We start from the raw sequence: 25,399 nt of genomic DNA on the forward strand, positions 1-25,399 counted from the left end.
ACATTAAACAATTTACCCAAGTTAACAGATAGGAGGAGACCTGTAGCCAGACTCATAAAGCTGAGAAAATAACCATATCAATGCCAATGTTATTTTACTTAAAATCTTAAAGGTATGCCATCACATATAAAAATATAAACTAGGGGTGCCTGGGTGGGTGGCTCAGTCGATTAAGCATCCCACTCTTGATTTTGGCTCAGGTCACAATCTCACGATTCATGATATTGAGCCCTGTGTTGGGCTTTGAGCTGACAGCTTGGAGACTGCTAGGGATTCTCTCTCTCCCTCTCCTCTGCCCCTCCCCTAATGGTGTTCTCTCACTCTCTCATAAACAAACAAAAACAAACAAACATACAAACAAAGATTTAAAAAAATCTAAATTGGAGTGCCTGGGTGGCTCAGTCGATTAAGCATCCGACTTCAGCTCAGGTCATGATCTCTCACAGTCTGTGAGTTCAAGCCTTGCGTCAGGCTCTGTGCTGACAGCTCAGAGCCTGGAGCCTGCCTCAGATTCTGTGTCTCCCTCTGTCTCTGCCCCTCCCCCACTCACGCTCTGTCTCCCTCTGTCTCTGAAAAATGAATAAACCTTAAAAAAAATTTTTTTTAATCTAAACAAAATTAAATTTGCTTTTTAACAGAATGTTTTTTAATCACTGTATCACTATTTATTTCTTTGAAGAATATTTCCAAGCACATATTTGAGTATGTGCCAAGTTGAAAGTCCCACTCTTATGAGAAATGAATCACGAAACAAAGTTCAAATGAAAGTTTTGCAACCCTAGCCACAGCACATTTAAGGTTGGAATAGTTAAACACAAAGGAAAATTTCGAGGGAATGTCTCAGTGAATGAAAGACAACTCACAAGAAGTAGAGCCCTGTAAGAGCATAAAAGTATGAAGAATTTCCTACTTCCAAAAACATTTCTTAGTCTAGTTATATCAAAACTGTCATGCACTTTATATTCGTAGTACAAATAGTTAATGAGTTACTTGAAGAAGTTAAACAATCGTGTAGAATTGCAAGCCTCAGGTCATATTCCACCATCTAGCTCACTATCACCTTACTGGGAAATTAAGATCTCTTAGAACTGTTCATTGACTTCACAGTAATAAATTTGCAAAAGCCCGAAGTAAACAAAGTGATCCTTAGAAAGCCAACGCAATTTAGATGTTTTTCATAATTTTAACAGGTATATTAGTGTCAGCAATTTGGTGAAAAATAAAATCAATTATCAGCTCTGTTAGGTAAATCTCCTGTAATCTTATGAAAAAGGTCTAAATAACCTGGCACATTCAGCACTTTATACTCAGGAACATCAATAACTTTTCCAAAATGTGCTAGTCATCCAAAACTTAACTTCAACTTTCATGATGAGAAATACAAGTAACTTTTTTAATTCTTTAATTAATTCAATCATTTTCTAAGTGACTACTATGTGGCAGGCATTGTGCTGGGTAGGTGATACAAAAATGTTTAAATATAGCTCCTATCTTTACAGAGCATATACCTAGTTAGGGGAAAAGAACCATAAACAGAAAAGTATAATAATATGATATGAAAGTATATTATTTGCAACTTTATTAAAGGCAACATTTGTACTGGTCTTTTACTTTCTGTTTTCATTAAAATTAAATTGACATAGCAAAATTAACCATTTGAAACTGAACAATTGAGGGGTGCCTGGGTAGCTCAGTAAGTTAAGCATCTGACTCTTGATTTTGGCTCAGGTCATCTCATGGTTCATGAGTTAGAGTCTCGTGTCAGGCTCTTCCCTGAGCATGGAGCCTGCTTAGGGATTCTCTTTCTCCGTTCTCTCTGCCCTCTCCTGCTCGTGCGTGTGTGTGTGTGTGTGTGTGTGTGTGTGTGTGTGTGTGTGTGTAAATAAATAAACATTTAAAAAAATGAACAGAGGCACCTGGGTGGATCAGTCTGTTAAGCATCTGACTTTGGCTCAGGTCATGATCTCACAGGTCGTGGGTTCAAGTCCCACGTTGGGCTCTGTGCTGACAGCTCAGAGCCTGGAGCCTGCTTCAGATTCTGTGTCTCCTTCACTCTCTGCCCCTCCCCACTCTCACTCTCTCTCTCTCAAAAATAAATAAACATTAAAAAAAAAAAAAAAACCTGAACAGTTCTGTGGCATTTAGTACATTCACAATGTTATGCAATTACTATCTCTATCTAGTTCCAAACGTTTCCTTTTCTTTTTTTTTTCTAGCTTTATTGAGATATAATTGACATACAATATTGTGTAAGTGTAAGGTGAAAATATGATGATTTGATATACATATATATTGTGAAATGAGGTTGGTTAACACACATAAGGTAGTGAACAGAGCATCATTTCATATAGTTACTTTTTTGTATGTAATAAGAACTTTTAAGATTTACTCTTAGCAATTTTCAAGTATACGATACAGTTTTGTTAACTATAGTCACCATGCTGTACGTTAGATCCCCAGAACTTGTTCATCTTACAACGAGAAGTTTACGCTCTTTTACTACCTTCACTTATTCTAACTCTCATCCCCCCACCACCCAAGCAGTGACCAGTCTGCTCTCTGGATGTTAATCCTTTATCAGATATATTGTTTGCAAATATTTTGTTCCATTCCATAGATTGCCTTTTCATTTTTATTTTTTTTAAGATTTTATTTACTTTAAAATTTTTTTTTAATGTTTATTTATTTTTGAAAGAGACATAGAACACAAACAGGGGAGGGGCAGAAAGAGAGGGAGACACAGAATCTGGAGCAGGCTCCAGGCTCTGAGCTGTCAGCACAGAGCCCAATGCAAGGCTCAAACTCACAAACTATGAGATCATGACCTGAGCTGAAGTCAGATGCTTAACTGACTGAGCCACCCATGTGCCCCTTTAAGATTTTATTTTTAAGTAATCTCTACACCCAACGTAGGGCCCAAACTCATAACCCCAACATCAAGAGTTATGTGCTCTACCAACTGAGCCAGCCAAGCACCTGTGCCTTTTCATTTTATGTTTTAATGATAAATCATTAATCACAATTCACAAGTGCTAATTCTAGCATGATAAAAATAAGTAAAATAAATAAGGTAACACCCTTGGTATACTATTTATTTGCTACTAATGCTAACGTCAGGAGATTCATATATATTATAAATTATTCTGAAGTATCCTATGGGCTTCTAAAATCTTTAAGGGCTCTAAAGGTTTTTCAAAGCCTTTTTTGCCAGAAAAATACACATAACTAGTTTAATAAGCAGTCTCCTCTCAGTACAGCATAAATATAAAACTTCTATTTTTCTAAATGACTTCAACGCTCCTCAAAGTCCCAATTCATCTCTTAATGACATCTCAGTCAGAATCCAAGCTTCCCAGTCATATTTGGTTATTTAAAATTCAGCTTAGGGGCGCCTGGGTGGCTCGGTTGAGCATCTGACTTCAGCTCAGGTCATCATCTCATGGTTCATGGGTTTGAGCCCCACATCGGACTTTGCACTGACAACACGGAGCCTACTTTGGATCCTGTGTCTCCTCTCTCTCTGCCCCTCCCTCGCTCACACTCTCTCTTTCTGTCTCAAAAATAAACATTAAAATAAAATAAAATAAAATAAAATAAATTTCAGCCTAGTTTGACCCACTAGGTCTGGGTTCTGCTCATCCGAGAGTCTCCCTTTCCCGATGTTAGCCAGTTTGTGGCCTGAAAGACTTAGAATGGGAAGGAAAGCTCTGTGCTTTTTTCTCGTTATTGGACATCTCGCCAGCTAAGTATGGTAAGATGTTCTTCAGCACAACTCTAATAAAATATATACTGTGGACTCTACTATTTGTTTATAGGAAGTCAATGAACTCATTAACATTTTAGTATCTACCATTATCAACCAAGGCTTTCAGTGATATCTGTCTTGTATGGACTCAGAATCAACATTTCATAATTTGAAGCACGTGGTTGCCTCTTTATGACTTTATAGCACTGTTCATTCAAGAAATGTTTGTGGATTATCTACTCTGTGTCAGACACTGTGTTTACAAACCATAGCACAAGGAACAAATGGGTTTCTTTTGAATATATTATTTTTTTAAGTTATACACATAGTCCTAGATTACGTAGTGTAAGCAGATATTTTCTTTCCTTTTTTTTTTAATGTTTATTTATTTTTGACAAAGAGAGCATGAACAGGAGAGGGGTGGAGAGAGAGGGGGGCAGAGGATCTGAAGTGGGCTTTGCACTGACAGCAGAGAGCCCAATGTGGGGCTCAGATTGATGAACTGTGAGATTATGACCTGAGCTGAAGTCAAAAGTTCAACTGGCCAAACCACCCAGGTGCCTCTCTCTTTTTTTTCTTTTAAGTTTATTTTTTATTTTGAGAGAAAGAGCACATACAAGTGCGTGCACATACACACACACACACACACACACACACACACACACACACAATGGGAGAAGGGCAGAGAGAGAGAATTTCAGGCAGGCTCCACACTGTCAGTGCTCCTGACAAACCATTAGCTCATGACCTGAGCCAAAATCAAGAGTCCGAGGCTTAACTGACTAAGCCACCCAGGCGCCCATCCCTAAGCAAATATTTTCTTTTTACTGATGCAAAATCTAAGTTGTTTCTAACTATTTCACGGTTCCCCCTGGGATTGATAGTTCAGGTTGACTTAAACTGATCAATACTATTAATAATAGCAAACATACTTAGTAGGTACTATGTGCCATTATCGTAAGTGATTTACATGTTTTATTTAATCAAAGTAATAATCTGATGAGCTAGTTAGTAATATTATTCTCATTTTACAATGAGAAAACTGAGTGTGAATAGTCATTAAACTAGCTTTTTTTACTTATCTGCTAAGTAAGCCTTGACCTCTGATTCAAAAGCCAGCTGAGCTAGTCCAGCTGTCCAACTGGAGCCATGTTTTGAATCTAGGCTTTGCCCCTTACTAGCTTTGCAAGTTGTTCACCTTTCTGTGTGTCAGTTTCCCCATCTATAAAATGGAAATAACCACTGTGCATTTCTTATAAGTATTGTGAGATGAATTAAGTTAAAATAAAGCATTAGAGTCAGAGTATACTTGATAAAAAAAAAAAAAAACCTTACATATTACAAGCCCAATACCCCTTATCAGAAATCTATGAGGCTTGATGAGTTTTAGAATTCATAATTTTTCAGATTTAGAAAGGTAAATGAGAGTAGATAGCAAATTTTATACAATATTTTCAGCAGAGTCTGGGAACCTCCCTAAGGCAAATAAATGAATATACCTGATTTAAACTATGAATTCATACGAAGTGGAACAAATGACTATAAGTAATTTGATTTTGCTTCAATTGCTTCAATTCAATTCTGAATCTGTCACTCAATTAGTCTATGGCAAACATCAAAAAGAACTTTTGGTTTTTACAGCTTATGAGATTTGAGAATTTTGGTAAAGAACCTGTTATTAACAAGTGATATAACCTAACCCATAATGGTCAGAATCATTTTTACTTCAGGGTTTATAATTTCAAATAGGACTTAAAGGAACATTTCCCATGTAAATTCTCTTTACTGGTTACTTGGCAGAATTTAACATTCAGTGATATGATTTGACAACCAATTTCATTTCATCTGCTTCACAAAAGGTGTCTTAATTGTGTTTCCATTTCAGAAGTTCTAAAAGACATTTTAAAATCATTGTAAAATTTCGACTAGCTACCCAATACAAAGCTTTTGATTCACATTTAGGTTTCATTTTTTGCCTTGAATTTTAAAAAGCCATTTAAATGCTTCCTAAACCTTAATCATTTTGGTGCAATAATCTGAAAAGACTTTAAGTCACAACAATCATTCAGAATAGACTGGATCTTATTGCAGTTAACATACAGCTTCCCAAATCTTTATGATTTAAACAATAAATAAAAATAATATAAAAAATATTGAGAAATTGCTCAGTGGGGCATCATATTTGAAAATTAAAGTTACTGGAAATATGTTTTGGCCAATTGACATATTGATTAAATTATTTAAACCAAATCATCTGAAGCTAATGTTATTGATAGTCATTGCTGAATAGGAAAAAATAGAGGATTTTTCTTCATACATATTAATATTTTATAGTTTTAAGAAATTAGTATATACTATAGGAAAAAGAATTCTTACACATCTTTATTTCTGGGTAATTTATTCTTTTTGCTGCAGTTGCCAATATAATCTTTAAAAACTTTTTTTTCTTCCAAACTAGTTATTGGTGGTGTGTAGAATCCCATTTACATTTCTATATCCCATTATAAGTAAGGTAGACTTGGCTGATCTCAAATAGAGATTGATTTTATGGGTCTCATTGTGTCCCCCACCTTCCCTTCCCTAGGGTGTTTTTATTTTTTATTCATTTTATATTTTTATTTATTTAATTTTTAAATGTTTGTTTTTGAGAGAGAGGAGAGAGAGAGAGTACACGCACAAGTGATGAAGGGGCAAAGAGAGGGAGACAGAGAATCTAGAGCAGGTTCTGAGCTGTTAGCTCAGAGTCCAATGCGGGGCTTAAATCCAAGAACAATGACATCATGACCTGAGCTCAAGTTGGACACTCAACCATCTGGCCACCCAGGTGCCCCTTTAGGGTGTTTTTAAAAATGAGGAATGCCTGGGTGGCTGTCAGTTGAGCATCCAACTCTTGATATCCACTCAGGTCCTGATCTTGTGGTTGTGAGACTGAGGCTAAGCCTCCAGGGGGGCTCTGTGCTGAGTGTAAGCCTGCTTGGGATTTTCTCTCTCCCTCTCTCTCTGCACCTCCCTCAGTCTTTCTCTCTCTCTCTCTCTCTCTCTCTCTCTCTCATAAATTGTTTTTAAAAAATATATAAAATGATAAACAGTGCTTATTATCTCTTTTCCTATTTTTATTAAAAAAATTTTTTTAAGGTTTTTATTTATTTTTAACAGAGAGAGTGAGAGAGAGAGAGAGCGAGCATGAGCGGGGGAGGGGCGGAGAGAGAGGAAGACACAGAATCTGAAGCAGGCTCCAGGCTCTGAGCTGTCAGCACAGAGTCCAACGTGGGGCTGGAACTCATAGACTGCGAGATCATGCATGACCTAAGCCGAAGTTGGATGCTCAACCGACTGAACCACCCAGGCGCCCCACTTTTCCTATTTTTATGGTAAAATTGTTATAAATTGACCTACAAGTTTGCAGTCCACCTTGTGTATATTGTTTTCATATCAATTATTTCCCAAATATTGTTCATGTATTTTAAATTTCCTTTTTGACTCAGTTTTTATTTAGAAGAATGTTTCTTTATTTCTTAATTTTGGACCTTTCTTTTCAACCACAGGCTAATAATTTTGATTTTGTATGACTTGGCATGTGTCCTGTCTTAATGTTTATTATTTTATGACCAAGACAAAATACAATTAACATTAAAAGAATCAACTTGTATCTATATAATACATAAGTTTTATATTTCTTTTGTGGGTAACTAGGACACTTTATATTAATCAGATTTTTGTTTACCGTTCTGTCTCTTCTCCTTTTTCCCACCTGCCTTTTAAATTTTTTTCTGTGTGAAGATCTGTGCATTGGTCACCTCTCATATATTTTTTTCAGACATACGGCTTTGGGCCAAGATGGTGTAACTTATGGGGTGCCTGGTGACTCAGGCAGTTAAGCGTCCAACTCTTGATTTCAGCTCAGATCACGATCTCAGGGTTGTGGGATCAAGCCCCATGTTGGGCTCCACACCCAGTGTGGAGTCTGCTTAAAATTCTATTTCTTTCTCCTTCTACCCCTCCCCTGTGCTCACTCGCTCTCTCTCTCTCTCTCTCTCTCTCTCTCTGTCTCTGTCAACTTAAAAAAAAAAAGAAGTGTAATTTGATTTGGCTATTACTATTTTTGAGCAATGACTCAAAGTTGTAGGAGTGGGTAGAAACTACTACTGTTTTTTGTAAAATATGTCATACATGTCATAGATTAAAAATCCTTGGGGACTGATCCTTAAATAGCCCGATTTGGCACGTTTCAACAGCAGTGGTAGTGTAAACCATTTGGATAAGATATTCGGTCAATTTCTGTCTAATGTATAATACTTGGTTCTAGACCATACGGTCCTAACACGTTGACAGGAAGAAAGAATCACATTTTACCAAAGTCCAAATACATGAAATCCAGTGTTTCCTCATCACTAATGGTCTGACACCATCATAAAAGTTAATTAATTAGTACAGTAGGCTTTGTCCTTTTTAACCATCAGGATTTAGTCTCACTATACTTTAAGCTCTTCTGGATTGTTATATTACTCGATTGCCTGATAAGCTCTTATCTAATGGTTACTTAGGTATCCTGGTTTATCTTGCCAGTTGACAATTAATAGGACTCATTCCACCTATCTTCATTTAAAAAACAAAACTAAACTAAAACAACTGGTATTTCATTTAATTCTTCAGCATCAATCTTCAGAATTTTCGTATCCATAAATCCTCCAAAATAATGGCCAATCTCTGCATCTGCTCTGGGTTTAGGTGGCTTGAGACATTATCACTATGTCACTCCTCATTCCTCGCTATTGTGCTCTCTTTCCAGGTCATGTTACTCAGGGAAGCTTTAAAATATACAATGAGAAGAAAAGGAGAGAAACATGAGCAGACCTAGTGGATTACAAAGGACTGGAGAAAGTAGGTCCTTGATCTTCTCCTTACCCAGAATATTCTCCTTTAAGTCCTGATAAATCTATCCCAAGGAAAGAATAGAGGAACATCCTTGGGGTAGGCAGACCCTGAAGCCATAAGTCAGTTTGGGGGTTTGAAACCCACTTACTGAACTAATGTCAAAACATTCGAGCAATTCTCCTGGATTAAGTTAAGAAAGTCTTTTCCCTTCTACCATCTAATAATAATGGCACCATCTCATTTAGTAATAACTAAAAAAATTTTTTTAAGTTTGCTTATTTATTTTTATTTATTTACTTTATTTTTATTTTATTTACTTTTTATTTTACTTTATTTCATTTATTGCAGTGTATATTTATTTACTTATTTATTTTGAGAGAGACAGAGAGAGTGTGATCAGGGGAGGGGTAGAGAAAGAGAGAGAATGTAAAGCAGGTTCTGCATAGTCAGCACAGAGCCCATGTGGGGCTCAAACTTACAAAACCATGAGATCATGAACTGAGCCAAAATCAAGAGACAGATGCTTAACCTACTGAGCCACCCAGAAGCCCCAATAGTAACTAGTTATAATGTGCCATTTCATTTAATTCAGATAAACATTTAATAATAACTCAAAACATATTTGAGATTTGAGTCCTTATAAGGGCCACTCATTATTTTGAAGATTTGACAATCATTTATTTAAATCATCTTGGCATCACTGTTATTATCACTGTTTTGCAGATGAGGAAACTGAGGTTCAAAAAGATTAAGTAAATTGCTCAAATTCTATAGCAGGATTTGTAACTACTAAACTCAAAACCTTTTAATATCATTTATTACCTCTCTAATCTGTGTGTAATATGCCTTAAAGAGCTAGAAATCAAAACTACACCCTTTGGAGCAAGATACAGTAAAATATGAAGCTGAGTAAGTGGCCCTTATTTGATGTGTGTTTTTCATATGTTGTAGTTACACAGGGAGTAGATATTAGTCTTTTGTAGTTTGGATGCACACACAATTACTCTGAAATCCTTGCCTACCATTATCAAGATATTGCTTCAAACACTCTTTATGGGGTATGGAATAGGCATAAGAAGGGAGATATTAGGGGCGTCTGGGTGATTCAGTCAGTTGAGCATCAATTCTTGATCTCAGCTCAGGTCATGATCTCATGGTTCGTGGGTTCGAACCCCGCACCGGGCTCTGTGCTGACAGTGTGGTGCCTGCTAGGGATTTTCTGTCTCCCTCTCTCTGCCCCTCCCCTCCGCACTCTCTGTCTCTCTCGAAAAGAAATAAATAAACGTAAAAAAAAAAAAAAGAATCAAGGGTTGCCTGGGTGGTTCAGTCAGTTAAGCGTCCCACTTTGGCTCAGGTCATGATCTCATGGTTCATGGGTTTGAGCCCCGCATTGGGCTCTGTGCTGATAGCTCAGAGCCTGGAACGTCCTTCGGATTCTGTGTCTCCCTCTCTCTCTGCCCCTCTCCTGCTGGCACTCTGTCTCTCTTTGTCTCTCAAAGATGAATAATAAAAAATAAAAAAAATAAAAAAAGGAAAAAAAAGAATTGAGATATTAAATGTTTAACTTAGGAATTGGTGTTAAAGTAATTGGGTTTGTCTGGTAAAGTTGGAATGATACTAAAACAATATAGAGTGATTATTCAATTCAGTATACCTTAGGAGTCTGAAAAAATTGTTTTTGGGTGCCTGGGTAGCTCAGTTGGTTAAGCATCTAACTCTTGATTTTGGCTGAGATCATGATCTCATAGTTCAAGGGATCTAGGCCCACATCAGGCTTGGTACTGACAATGAGGAGCCCGCTTAGGACTCTTTTGCTCTCCCTCTCTCTCTGCATTCCGGCATGTGTATATGCATGTTCTCTCTCTCAGAATAAATAAATAAACTTAAAAAAAAGTGAATGGCCTCACACATCTTTTAAAAAATTGCTTTGAACTATAATGCAGAACACATTTACCCTATCACCCATTTTATTATCCAACAAAAAATTATTGTCTATTGAATGCCAATCATCATCTAAATCCTGGGAAAAATGGATTTAAAAAATAAACAGGGTTTAAGTAGGCTAATTTTTTTTTTTTTACCTATAAGGTGATATTTTTGCTCCTGATGTACATAGAATTAAGATGAAATGATCAGCACTTGTGAACATTTAGTTAATTCCATTTAAATAACAATGACTGCTAAACCCACTTTATCAAATACTATGAAAAATGTGATTTCAGTATTATTTTAAAATTTATCTGCTCTCCCCACTGATTTTAAATATTACCTTTATTGCATACTAATTATCCATATATACTTGGTTTTCTTTCTCCCTCTCTTTCTTTCTCTTTTGATTCCTGTGTCAGCCTCACAATTTATGGCTTTATGAAATGGTTCAACATTTGGTAAGGTGCATCCCCATTTCATTAATGATTCTTTTTTAAACGATGTTTTATTTTATTTTATTTTTTAAAGTAATCTCTCTCCCCAGGTGCCTGGGTGGCTCCGGTCAGTTAAGAGTCGGACTTCTGCTCAGGTCATGATCTCCTGGTTCATGAGTTCAAGCCCCGCGTTGCACTCTGTGCTGACAGCTCAGAGCCTGAAGCCTGCTTTGGATTCTGTGTCTCCCTCTCTCTCTCTCTCTCTCTCTGCCCTTCCCCCACACCCACTCTGTCTCTCTCTCTTTCAAAAATAAATAAACATTAAAAAAACTCTATTTAAATGTAATCTCTCTGCCCAATATGGGGGGCTCAAAATGACAACTCCAAGATCAAGAGTCATGCTCTACCAACTGAGCCAGCCAGAAGCCCCATTCCTATACAAATTTTCTTTAAAGTTTATTTATTTTGAGAGAGAGAGAGAGAGAGAGAGAGAGAATGTGAGTGGGGCAGGGGCAGAGAGAGAGGGAAAGAGAATCCCAAGCAAGCTCTGCACTGTCAGGGGCTCAAACTCACGAACTGTAAGATCATCACCTGAGCCACAATCAAGAGCCAGACACTTAACTGACTGAGCCACCCAGGCATCCCTGTACCGGATTTTTTATTAACTTTTTCCCCTTACATATTTCAGATGGTTAAATTAAAATTTCTCTGTTCAATTCAATCCATATTTGTAATTTACACTATGCAAGACACTGCCTTGAGACCAAGGAAGATGTAAAGAGGAAAAGAATTCTTGTTCTCAAGGAGTTCTCTATTGTATGAAATAACTGAGTAATACTCTGATTCTAGGAATATGAAAAAGAGGCAAGCTAGAACCAGCATGAATAGACATGTTTTATAGAGTTAAAAATTAGCTCTTATAACTGAACATGCATATAAGTAGCACAGCCTTTCTTAGATGTTTAATGTGGCTGTTGTGGTAGTTTTACAGGCAGCCAGACCCCTAGGCTATCTTAAAGTTGTGAAGTGCATGACAGGTGCTGCCTCATTTTTATGTAGCATCTCTTAAAATCTAAATATTTAGAGACTCTTCCTTTTTCTTTTTTTCTTTTGGTGGGGAAACAGAAGAGCAGGATATTCATGTCCTTTACATTTTTTAAAGTTTATTTATTTATTTTATTATTTATTATTATAAGTTTGCTTATTTATTTGTTTGTTTATTTATTTATGTAAGTAATCTCTACAACCCAATTCAGGACTCAAACTCATGACCCCGAGATCAAGAGTCACATGCTCTTCTGACTGAACTAGCCAGGCGCTCCCAGAGTGCATTCAAAAAATTTTTTATGGGGGCACCTGGGTGGCTCAGTCAGTTGAACATCCGACTTTGGCTCAGATCATGATCTTGCAGTCTGTGGGTTCGAGCCCTGTGTCGGGCTCTGTGCTGACAGCTCAGAGCCTGGAGCTTGCTTCAGATTCTGTGTCTCCCTCTCTCTCTGCCCCTTCCCTGCTCATGCTCTGTCTCTCTCTCTCTCTCAAAAAATAAATAAAAACTTTTAAAAAAAATTTTAAGTTTATTTTTATTTTTTGAGAGACAGAAAGAGAGAGAGAGAAGGTTGGGAAGGGACAGAGAGAGAGGGAGAGAGAAATCCCAAGCAGGCTCCACACTGTCAGTGCAGAGCCTGAGGCCAGGCTTGAACCCACAAACTGTGAGATCATGACCTGAACTGAGACCAAGAGTTGGACGCTTAATCAACTGAGCCACCTAGGAGCCCCAGAGTTATTAATTTAATTTAATTTTATTTTTAAACGTTTATTTATTTTTGAGACAGAGAGAGACAGAGCATGAACGGGGGAGGGTCAGAGAGGGAGAGGGAGACACAGAATCTGAAACAGGCTCCAGGCTCTGAGCTGTCAGCACAGAGCCCGACGCGGGGCTTGAACTCACGAACCGCGAGATCATGAGCTGAGCTGAAGTCAGATGCTTAACCGACTGAGCCACCCAGGCGGCCCCAGAGTTATTTATTTTAAACATGTTTTCAGTTTGGTGGTCAATCTAGCTATTAGACATGACCACATAACCTTGTTACACATAATATTTTCTTCTGTAAATTCTTTACAATATTACTCTGGTAACTAAAGTTAACTCCACTGTAATTAAAAAATTTATGACCAAAGCCTCTGGATTTACATTCAGTGATCCTTTCATTTCCTCATATATAATGCTCATTATGTAACAAGTTATAAACATTTTACTAGTCTTTTATGTGTAGCACAATCTTTATGACTTAAATCTACAATGTGGGTGGCATATGGCAGAATTTGTTAGGTGTTCTAACAGATGTATAAAAGGGAGAAGTAAATTTGGACTGGGAAAATCCAAATAGGCTTTATAGAGATAGAAAATGTTTCCCTTTTTCCCTTCTATGGTTCTTTGGCTGGTCTAAATTAAATTGATATAAAACAGATTAACAGGAGAAAAACAAACAAAATTGTGTATAAGGGAGCCCCGTAAAGATTGGAAGACTCAAGGAACATCCAGGTAATTGAGGCTTATGCAACATCCTGAGCTAAGGAAATGGGTAGTGGTTTGGGGATACAAAAAGGAGGAAGACCTTTCGTTGGAAGTCACAGAGGATGTTTGCAAAACAAAGCTTACCCTACTATGCAGATAAGTTTCTTAGAGAAAAAGGTACCTCTGGAATGGCTCTCTTTCCTGTACAGGTCCCCTTTCCAATGTAAATTTAGGCAATTGAGGGGGAGGTAAAGAGCTTTCCTGAATCTGCTGGGTTTTGATCGTCTTTAGCTCAAAATAATCCTCATGCCAAAGTGACATATTTTGAAATGGTAAATTCTGCTCCCCTTCAGCTCCATGAACATGATTGCTGTACAGTTAAACTCTGAAGGATGAGTGGGGTTTCAAGAAGCAAAGATAGGAGGCAGGTACTGGTGACCCCAATGTCCCAAATATAGAAAAGGGACTAAAATACGATGGACATTTTATATTGATGTTATATCTTCATAACTATCTTCTATCTTCTAGACATGTTGCAAAGTGCTGAGCAGATTTAATGATACCCTACAGCTAAGACTTTGTTCCAAAGCCAGAGATAATTTATGGGTTGGCCTGTGGCCTAGGAAGTAATCAGTAGGGCAGCTCAACATAATCAGAGTACTCTAGGGCGATGAGCAAATACAACCTTTGACTGAAGGCTATTCTTATGTGAGACTGGCAGACTATCAGGAGCTAACTAGGTGGGCTTAAGTATTTATTTATTGGGTACCTTTTAAGTTCTAGGCACTATTCCAGGCGGTGTGGCAATAGACAAGATAGACTATGGCTTTGCTCTCCTGGAGTTAACACTGTAGTACAAAACATAGATTCTAAAAGAGTAAATATGTTGATTTTAAAGTAACTTACATAGGTAATAACTGATACCCAAAAAAAATAAAACAGCTTGTGTAGGAAGCAGTGGAAAGGCCACCCTAGGAGCAATTTTTGGGTAAGACCTGAACGAACGATAGAGACATACATGGAGAGAAACCAGTAGGCAGAAATCACAAGGAAGCAAAAACAGATAATTAGGAGCACAATAGAGATAAAAACAGGTGGAGAGAGAAAAGACAGAGAAGCCAATTGTTTTCAATTAACCAGAGGTGCTGTTGGATTCCCAGAACAACTGCTATAGCTTGATTTCTGACTTCTAGTGCCATTATTGTCTCCTGAATATATGCATAAATACATGCATATTTTCCACCTGTCATCCTTATTCTGTTGTAGGATATTCCTATCTATCTATCTATCTATCTATCTATCTATCTATCATCTATCTACCTACTTACCTACCTATCTACTCATCTATCTTCATCCAGTCATTTTCCTAATGAGAGACAGGCTGTTGACACTTAGCTATCATGAACAAGACTGCAGTACATATTCCTGCACACTTTCTCATGTATATGTGGGGGATTTTTGTGTATACCTGCAATTGAAATTTGTGGGTAGTAATGAATACTTATCTTCAGCTTTATTAAATAGTGTAATATTGCACTCCAAAGTTTTTTTTTTCCAAATAAATTTACCTTCCCATCAATAATATCCAATTGACGTTACAGGAATTCAATTGTTTTTCAATTTAATGGATATAAAATGGTATCTCATTGTTGCTTTAATTTGCATTGCCTTGATTATTTTCATAAGCCTAATGGCTATTCAGAGTTCATCTCTGAGAATTGATATTCTTTGCCTATTTTTCTGAGCAGTTTGGCTTTCTTATTAGTGGTATTCTGAACAGTAATTCCCTTTTGATCATATACATATGCAGTTATATTATAAAAAACTTATCAGTCCTTTTCTTTCATTGTGTAGCTGGGGCACAGGGTGCAGGGGCACAGGGGTGCAAGAGTACCTGGCTCCAGGGGTCCCAATTTGGGACCAGTCCAGATCTGGCCACTTGTCCTGACAAAATCCGAAGGCAGAGAAATGAGTGGTGGTGAAATAAGAAAGGAATTTAGTTCAGTGAGGCCAACACTAGGAAGACTGAGGACTGGTGTCTCAAAGATTGTCTCCAAAGTGCCAAACTACTTCCCGATTTATATAAGGCAAATGGGGGACAAAGACCCATGGGTACATGCAGGTGGGCAATAAAGATCAGGTCATCATTGTCACGAGTGAAGTATTGCTGGCTCAGAGCAGTCCTTATTGCTTGATGGGGTTGTTTTGGTTCCCATCAGAGGATGCTTTGCCCCCATGGTTTTTTGCCCAAGTTAAGAGACAAGTTGGAAAGAAGAACTTAATCAGTGAGAATGTTTGAGGTCAAAATGGAGGTATTTGAAGTCCTCTTAAAATTTTGAGTGCTGTATGAGTCTTGCTTAGGACATCCTTCCTTCACTTATAATTGTAGGGATCTGATCCCATATTTTCTTATACATTTTTTATTCATTCATTTACATTTTTTGCATAACTACTATAGTAAGGCAGGATGCTGATTACTAAAGATATAAATATAATTAAAGTCCATAGTTTACATTTATGTTCATTTTTTTGTGCTGTACAGTTCTATGGGTTTGACAACCCATAATGTCATGTATCTAGCATTACAGTATCATACAGAATAGTTTCACTGCTTTAAAAATCTCCTGTGCCCCATCTATTTATCCCTACTTCCCTCTATCTAAACACCTGGTAACCACTATTCTGTTTACTGTCTCTACTGTTTTGCCTTTTCTAGAATGTCATATAGTTGAAATCATACAGTATATAGCCTTTTCAGATTGGTTGCCTTCACTTAATACTATGCATTTAAGATTATTTCATTTGTTTTTCATTTTTTCATGGATTGATCGCACATTTCATTTTATTGCTGTATAAAATTCCATTATGTAGATGTAACACTTTTTCGTTGTTTTTGTTTTTTAAATCTAAACTGTTGAAGGATATCTTGGTAGCTTCCAAGTTTTGGCAGTTATGAGTAAAGGTGCTATAAACATTTGAGTACAGGTTTTTGTGTGGCTGTAAGTTTTGAATTCATTTGGATAATCAAAGAGCATGATTTCTGGATAACATGGTAAGACTATGTTTAGCTTTATGAGAATCTGCTAGACTGTCTTCCAAAGTGACTATACCATTTTGTATCCCACTAGTGATGAATGAGAATTCCTGTTTCCCAACATCTTCACCAAAGTTTGGTGTTGTCAACAGTTTGGATTTTAGCCATTCTAATAGGTGCGTAGTGGTATCATTGTTAAGTTTCAGTTCCCTAATGACACATGGTGTGAACATGTTTTTGTGATTATTTGCTATCTGTATGTGTTCTTGGTGAGATTCTGATCCTCCGCCCATTAAAAAAAATTTTTTCCTTTATTGTTTTAAGAGTTCTTTTGTATATTTTGGATACAAGTCTTTTATCAGATATGTGTGTGTCTTGCAAATATTTTCTCCTAGTCATGTGGTTTGGCTTTGCATTCTCTTAACTGTGTTTTTCCCAGAGCAGAAGTTTTTAATTTTACTGAAGTCTGACTCACCAATTTTTCTTTCATGGATTGTGCTTTTGGTGTTGTATCTAAAAAGTCATTGCCAAACCCAAGGTCACCTAGATTTTCTCCTATGTTTTCACTTAAGAACTTCATAGTTTTGTTTTACATTTAGGTCAATAACCCATTTTGAGTTAATTTTGTGAAAGATATAAAGTCTGTGTCTAGATTCATGTTTTCTTATATGTGGATGTCCAGTCGTTCCAGCACCATTTATTGAAAAAAAATAGCGTTTCTCCATTGAATTGCCTTATGTTCCTTTTTCAACAGTTAACTATATTCATGTGAATCTATTTCTGCACTATCTATTGTGTTCCATTGATTTGTCAATTCTTTACTAATACTTCACTGTCTTGATCACTGTAGCTTTATAGTAAGTGTTGAAGTTGGGTAGTGCCTGTTTTTGTTGTTGTTCTTCTTCAGTATTTAATTGGTTATTCTGAGTCCTTTTCCTCTCCATATAAACTTTAGAATCAGTTTGTCAAAAGCCACAAAAATAACTTGTTGGGATTTGCATTGGAACTGCACTGTATAGATCAAGTTGATAAGAACTGACATTTCTTATATATTTTTTGGGTTTTGGTTTTAATATTAAGGTTTTTAATCTCCCAGAATTAATTTTTATACATAATGAGGAGGGATCAAAAATTTTCCCATATGAATGGCAATTGTTCCAGTACCATTTATTAACTAGCCCATCCTTTTTTCACTAATTAAAAAAAAAATTAATGTTTTTATTTACTTTTGAGAAGAGAGAGACAGAGCATGAGCAGGGGAGGGGTAGAGAGAGACACACAGAATCCAAAGCAGGATCCAGGCTTTGAGTGATTAGCACAGAGCCTGATGTGGGGCTCGAACTCACAAGCTGTGAGATCATGACCTGAGCTGAAGTCAGATGCTCAATCGACTGAGCCACCCAGGCACCCCTTTTTTCACTAATTTTTAAAGCCACCTTTGTCATATTCAAAGTTATCATATATGTTTAGGTATTTTTCTGGAATCAGTATTAGGTTCTACTGGTCTATTTGCCCATTCCTAAACTTTATATAATAAATCCTACTAGGAGGGGTTCTCTCAACTTATTCTGCAGCCATCCCTTCCCCACAAAAAAATTATAGCTGCTTTTCTTGGACAAAGTTTGGCATACATTTTAACGTCATTTAAACAAGTTCTGTGAAAAACCCTGTTGAGATTTTAATTATAATTGCATTATAGTTATTGATTAGTTGAGTCAAAACAAAGATCTTTATAAGTATCTTTTCTTTTTTATGAAAAGATTTCTCCATTGATATAATTTCATCCATAAAAGACTTGCACATCTTTTGTTAATTTTATTCTTAGGTACATAATATTTTTTTTTCTTGTGAAAGGATGCTTCTTTAAAATTACAAACTTATGGGGCCTCTGGGTGGCTCAGTCAGTTAAGCATTGGACTTTGGCTCAGGTCATGATCTCAGGGCTTGTGGGTTTGAGCCCTGCATGCGTCTCCCTGCTGACAGCTCAGAGCCTGGAGCCTGTTTCAGATACTGTGTCTCCCTCTTTCTCTTTGTCCCTCCTCTGCTCACGTTGTCTCTTTCTCTCTCTCTCAAAAATAAGTAAACATTAAAAAAAATTACAAACTTGTGCAGTTCTCAAAATAATTTTTTTTCTTTGGATTTTAAGTAATTTCTACACTCAATGTAGTGAAGAAATCACATTTCTTCACAACCTTCAAACTCACAACCCTGAGATCAAGAGTTGCATGCTCCACCAACTGAGCCAGCCAGGTGCCCCTCAAAATGATTTTTTTATAATTTGCTAGTAAATTATTTTACAATTCAAAGTATAGTTTAAAACATTTTAAAATTTCATCTGTATAGTATATATTATATGTACTATATACGCTATATCAGTATAAAATAATACAAATTATACAAAAATAAAAGAGATACCATCTAAAATGTGAAAGTATTGTTACAGCAAATACTTGGCGTCCAGGAAGGCACAAGCAACAAGCACTAGGGGAATCAGAAAACTGTTTATTTCGCAACGGTGCTGGCCCAGTGGAGTCACCTCCAAAGGCTGAGCATCTGGCTCAGGTTTTACTGATCTTTTATACATATGTGTTTTAGTATTAGTATATTATTTCTCCCCAATTTGGAACGTATAATCTATTGTTTATTGTAGTACATAATTTAAAAAAATATCTGGAAAATGTGGATTCAACTCCCTTGCTGTATTATAATACTGTATTTTCTTTTTTCAGTTTATTTTTATTTTTTAAATTTTAAAAATTTTATTTTTGAGAGAGACAGAGACGTGAGTGAGGAAGGGGCAGAGAGAGAGGGAAGGAGAGAGAATCCCAAGCAGGTTCCACACTGCCAGCACAGAACCTGATGCAGGGCTCCAACTCATCAACTCATAAAACCATGAAATCATGTTGAGGCGAAATCAAGAGTCAGATGCCTAACCAACTGAGCCACCCAGGCGCCCCCCTTGTTTTTATTAAATTTAAGTTAGTTAACATATAGCGTAGTGTTGGTTTCAGGAGCAGAACCCAGTGATTCATCACTTCTATATAACACCCAGTGCTATTTTCTTTTTCTTCTTTTTATGAATTTACCCTTATTGACAGTGAGCTATTTATTTTGTGATTTACAAAGCTAAATAGGTTCATTCTGAACAATCATTGTAAACTCATGTTAAGGAGGTAAACATTTGAATGTTAATTAAGCTGAATCCAGTTACTGATTTACCACTAATAAACATATTCACCATGTACTAAATGTTTCAGGGAAGACATAGATTAACAGATCATATCTCAGATCATTTTTCTCAATCATAATGAAGATTTGGAGGTCCCAATAAATTGTGGACTATCCAGTTTCCAATATTATCTTAACAGAGGAAATAGCTGCTATAAAACTTGAAGCTAAAAGTTTTAAGGTAGTTATTGTAAGGTCCATGCAGGAATACCCTGAAACAGGCGTGGAGCCACTGTAAGTGCTGAGTCTCAAAACCATTTTTCTTCCCTAACCTTTCATCTTCATCCTAGACTATAACCTGTTTTTCCTGGCTCTGAATAATTCTCAGTATGGTTAAACATCTGGCATCAAAAATAAATCTTTAAGTGTTGCCGTCTTTACACAAATATCTAAGTTTGTCCCAAATACCATGACTTCTGTATACTGTTTGCCCACCCAACTGTGTGGTCGCCAGGACAGAGCGGCTTCGAGATCAAGGCGAGCCAGTTAATCTCCCATGCCCATATTCCGGCCAAATTCAAAGGCTGATCTGGGGGTTACTTCAGGGCACGTTCCTCGCTTCCGAGAAAAACTCAGTCATAACTCAAATTCAGACCCCAAAAGCCCCCGATCATGTGATCTAAAGCTTCACAGCCTTTCGAGTCTTCGCAGAGCTCAGGCGCATTCCGGAAGAGGAGCCTGCGTTTTCAGATTAAAAGCTAGCGGGACGAGCTTTAGACGACCTAGGTACCGAGCTAGCTGCAGTCGCCCATTGTGCTTGGGGCTAGAAAGTCGTCTTCAGCCAACTGACGCAGGCGGAGGCCCCGCCCTGCGCGTGACGCTAGCGTCAGGCCAGTCCCGGCATGCTTCGCGGCCGCCGGCGGTGGAGAGCAGACGAGCGGAATTTTTCCCGTGAACATCTCCGGCTCAGTTCAGCTGCTGTTCAGACCTGGGTCGGTGAGAGTGTCGTGTCCAGCCGTTTTCCTACCGCTCGCCCGTCTGTCTGAGCGCCCCTAGCCCTCCCGCGAGGGCGCCCCGGGACGGAAGGATCCACCAGCCTGTCGGCGCCCGCCGTTCTCGTGGTCGCCGTCGCCGTCGTCGTGGTGGTAGTCTCTGCCGTCGCCTGGGCCATGGCCAATTACATCCACGTTCCGCCCGGCTCCCCGGAGGTGCCCAAGTTGGACGTCACGGTTCAGGATCAGGAGGAGCAGCGTTGCCGGGAGGGGGCCCTCAGCCTCCTGCGACACCTGCGGCCGCATTGGGACCCTCAAGAGGTGACCCTGCAGGTAACGCCCACATCTCAGTACGGGGTCTCTCACTGCCCAGACTCGGCCCCGGGGGGTTCTCACAATCCCTTTAGTTCTCTGTCGACCCGAGAACGCCTTTTTCCTCAGTCCTCTGGGAAGTGACCCTGTGTTTCCTCCATCAAACCTGGGAAGGTCACTCCCCCTTCCTTCATAATTGCTTAGCGAGGTTGTCCTTAGGGCAGATTTTCTTTCTGGAAGCAGCTACGTAAGTGACGCACCCATTCACACCGGGAAAATCCCTGTTGATAGTTGCCCCTCCTCCCACTCCCCTGGCCTTTCTAACTGCAAAAGGAACCTTTTCCATTCCCCTTGCTAGGGGGTCCTCTTCTGTCGTCTCTAGTTACCTTCTCTCCTTACTTGGATAATGCTTTAATTAATTCATCTGGTCTTTTCCTTCCTCTTCCCACCCCTCCCCCCACCCCCTTCCCCCCTTCCCCCACACCCTTCCCCCCACCCCCTTTTCCCCCGCCCGTACCCCCACCCCCTCCCCCACCCCGTTCCCCTTCCCCCACCCCCTTCCTCTCCCTCCCCCCACTTTGCCTGCCACCCCTCCTGGCGGATAACTCCCCTGGAGGTCTCACCCTGCATTATCGTCTCGAACCTTCGGAATGGCGAGAGTATTCGATTTCAGAGTAATAACCATGGTCAGGCATTACTCGATTGAGTTCTTAGGTAGCTCTACACATATTTTATTTGAATCGGTGTTTCTGAATTTTTTTATTCGTCTTAGTAAAACTAGCAATGTCTGATGTTAGGTCGATCAGTGTGTCATATTGGTAGACAAAAATTGGGAGAAAAATCTTTAGAGATCTAGGCGTTTTCTAATAACTTATTTCTAATAAGGTATGATTTAGTATACATGACATTTTGAATATTAATTTAACTTTTAGAGTTTCGGGATCTGTGACAACGAACCTCCATTTTCCTTGCATACACACATGAAAGTCAATGATTTTGAAGGCTGAGGTATTTGGAATTTGTTCAGATCTGTTTAAGAGGTAGCCAAATCATCTGGTTTGTTTTGTTGACTAATTTATTCATTAGTGTTATTGACTTAACAGTATTTCAGATTCTTTGCTAAAGTAGTCACCTATACAAAGATGAATAAAACATGAACAGTGCTCTAGGGCCCCGGAACAGTTCCTGACACTTGGGCTTTCAGGAGTGTTAGTTTCAGTTCTTGTTGACTAGAAGAGTTTTGAGCAGATTAAAAGGACTCATGTGTTTTAGGAAAACAATTATTCGGAATTTTGAAATTTTAAGGGAGCGTTAGCCAACTAAACAGGACATAGTGACTCCAAAAAGATTTTCATGTGTTATTAAAAAAAATTAATATGCTATATTTCCTTTAATTAAAAAAGTTAAATTAGTTCAAACTTCCAAAATTGAACCTTCCAATTGAAACTCAGAACTCCTTATTTTATTAACTTATTTGTAGTTTATTACAGAAAATTTTTATATTTATTAAAATGATTTATACTCTGAAAGTCAATTATAAACTAAGCATATGAATTAAAGACAGTGCTGCTTCCTGGGAAACTTTGGTGCTGGCAAACTATGCTACTTTTTAAGTAGAGAGTTTAAAGTTTTAAGCCTGAGACTCGTGTTTCTGTTGGTGTATTTGTCTGTAGAACAGTAAAAATAGCTATCCTGTGGTACCAGTGTTCCAGATTGTGAATTAGGTGATCTATATATTTTATCACTTAATCCTACAAACAACACTATTAGGTACTTTTTTTTTCTTTTTTTTTTAGGTGGAATTAGTGAGATAAAGCCAGGGTATAGGTAAAAAAGGGACAAAATGGGAACTTTTTGGTTATTGGAAAGTACTTGGGATTGACTCTTGCCTTTTATCTACATAGCAACTTTAGACTTTAAGACCTTTGCACTCATAATCCAAATTTCTAATATACTTGTCAGTGAAGGTAAATACTACCAGGGGTGCCTGGGTGGCTCAGTCGGTTAAGTGACCCACTTCGGCTCAGGTCATGATCTCTTGGTTTGTGAGTTTGAGCCCCGCATCGGGCTCTGTGCTGACAGCTCGTAGCCTGAAGCCTGCTTCAGATTCTGTGTCTCCCTCTCTCTCTTCTCCTCCCCTGTTCATACTCTGTTTCTGTCTCTCAAAACTGAATAAATGTTAAAAAAAATTAAAAAAAAAAAAGGTAAATACTACCACTTACTTTGCTGTAAGGATGATTATTAGAAATATAATCATTCCATGAGCAAACAACTCTTTTGATTAGAAAGTCTGACTTGGTGGTTATTTATTGGTGGTTTCTGAACCTGGGAAAATCTGACTCCCATATTCCGTCATTCTAAACTCTTCTTTACTTTTTAAAAATTTTTTTTAAGATTTTAAAGTAATTTCTACACCCATTGTGGGGCGAACTCAGAACCCTGAGATCAAGAGTGACCAACTGAGCTAGCTAGATGCCCCTCTAAACTCTTCTTTATGATGCTTTAGGATTTCTTTAGTAAATCTCAATGGGAATATTTCTTTCGAGATTTGCTTTTATTTCCTTTGAAGTATAAAGATAATCATTCACATTTCAGAAGGGAAGTATGTATCATATGGTCAACAGATCAATACTGGTATGTAGCCCATTGTTTTCTAAAATTTTTATGTAATGAAAATATGCTTTAAACATACCTTACAGGCTAAGTCTACTAACACTTTACTTGACGATTACTCATGTCAGCTGAACTGTTCAGAATATATTGGAAAATCCAGAAGCCAGCAAAAAAGACTTTGATGCAGTCAAAATGATATAGGGCCCAGTCTTTGCTCAGAACTTAAGAGACACATGGAATGCTGTATCTCATTTTAGATGGGATTTTAACAAGTTAAGTTTTTGGTTTTCCTATTCATACAAAATTGAAAGAACAAAGTATAAAAGGGGTGGTGAGCTTTTTGGAGTGTACTGTACTGCCCTAGAGTAGATAGAGTACATTTGAAACAATAATACCAGTCAGTGCTTTTTATTTCATAATATTTTACTGAAATTCCTAGTCAGATGGGGAAGATAAATAAAGTCATAATGTAGTGTTTTTAGAATGAACATTCATATTAATATGCAAAGATTACAGAAGAACATTTAAAAAGCATACGGTTTTTTCCCTTTTGTACTACAAGTTTTTCCATGTTTTTGGATGCATAGTTTTGAAATCCCCCCCTTTTTTTTAAGCATACATAGACTGTCTTGGAAACCAGTGCTGTGTTTGGTTTGTAGCTACATAGCAGTTTCCATATCCCCTTTCTTCTCTTTATCTAGCCATGTTGGAAATGGTTACTAAAATAGTCTATTAAATATCTATAAGCCTTCTTATTTTAATATCAATATTTGATATTTAGTATTCTTTTAAATGAAGAATCAAAACATATATATATATGTATATAGAGAGAGAGTTCTATTAAGCTGTGTCTTTACTGTTCTAACTTAATTCTCCCCCACCCCCTTTTTTTTAAGGTATAGTTGACACACAATGTTATGTTAGTTTCAGGTATCTCTTTTATTTTTTTTTTAAGTTTATTTATTTTGAGAATGTACCCCCAAGAGCTTGCATGTGCAAGCAGGGGAGGGGCAGAGAGAGAATCCCAAGCAGGCTGTACACTATCAGCACAAGAGTCCCATAGTAGGCTGGAACTCCCAAATGGAAGTGTGAGATCATGACCCAAGCCGAAATTAAGAGTTCAGCGAAATTAAGAGTTCAGCGCTCAACCGACTGAGCCACCTGGGCTTTTTATTTTTTTATTTTTTTATTTTTTATTTTTTATTGTATGCATTTATTTTGAGAGAAGGAGAGATAGTTTGTATTGAGAGCAAGTGTGAGCCAGGATGGGGTAGAGAAAGTAAAGTATTTGATGGGTGGTAGGCCCTAAGACTCTGTTGACTCTGTTGACTGTGGCTAAGAGAGATGTATGATGTTTGATAGGCTCCTATCAAAGATGTGTAATTTAAACAAAATTTTGTTTTAATGTTTATTTTGAGAGAGATACAGAGTGTGAACAGGGGAGGGGCAGAGAGAGGGAGACACAGAATGTGAAGGAGGTTCCAGGCTCTGAGGTTTCAGCACAGAGCCCGACGCAGAGCTCCATCCCATGACCCGTGAGATTATGACCTGAGCCAAAGTTGGATGCCTAACTGACTGAGCCGCCCAGGAGCCCTTAATTTTTTTTTTTTTTTTTTAAAGTAATCTCCACCCAATGTGGGGCTTGAACTCATGACTCTGAGAGCAAGAGACCCTGAGCCAGCTAGGCTTCCCAAAGATGAATGTTTGATAGGCTCCCATGTCTTTTATTAAGATGGGACTAAAAAGTCAGAAGCCTAATACGCTAGTTCATTTTCAGGTATT

The 25,399-nt window shown here is 37.8% G+C and overlaps 1 protein-coding gene across 4 annotated transcripts in view; it reads left to right on the forward strand.

Moving 5' to 3' along the window:
* ETNK1 (ethanolamine kinase 1) overlaps positions 1-25,399 on the forward strand; it is a 139,657-nt gene that overhangs the window by 57,840 nt on the left and 56,418 nt on the right. For 3 of the 4 annotated variants that reach the window (XM_042991942.1, XM_042991941.1, XM_042991943.1), the window contains one exon: positions 8,535-8,626. Coding sequence is in view for 1 of the 4 variants with exons in the window: in XM_007099106.3 (XP_007099168.2) it covers positions 20,870-21,025 (156 nt within the window). In the remaining 3 variants the exon portion in view is untranslated. Of the gene's footprint in view, positions 1-8,534; positions 8,627-20,574; positions 21,026-25,399 lie in introns of those variants that run through there. The other variant, XM_007099106.3, reaches the window with a different exon arrangement.

This window comes from Panthera tigris, chromosome B4 (genome assembly GCF_018350195.1).
Source record: "Panthera tigris isolate Pti1 chromosome B4, P.tigris_Pti1_mat1.1, whole genome shotgun sequence".
Lineage (NCBI taxonomy): Eukaryota > Metazoa > Chordata > Mammalia > Carnivora > Felidae > Panthera > Panthera tigris.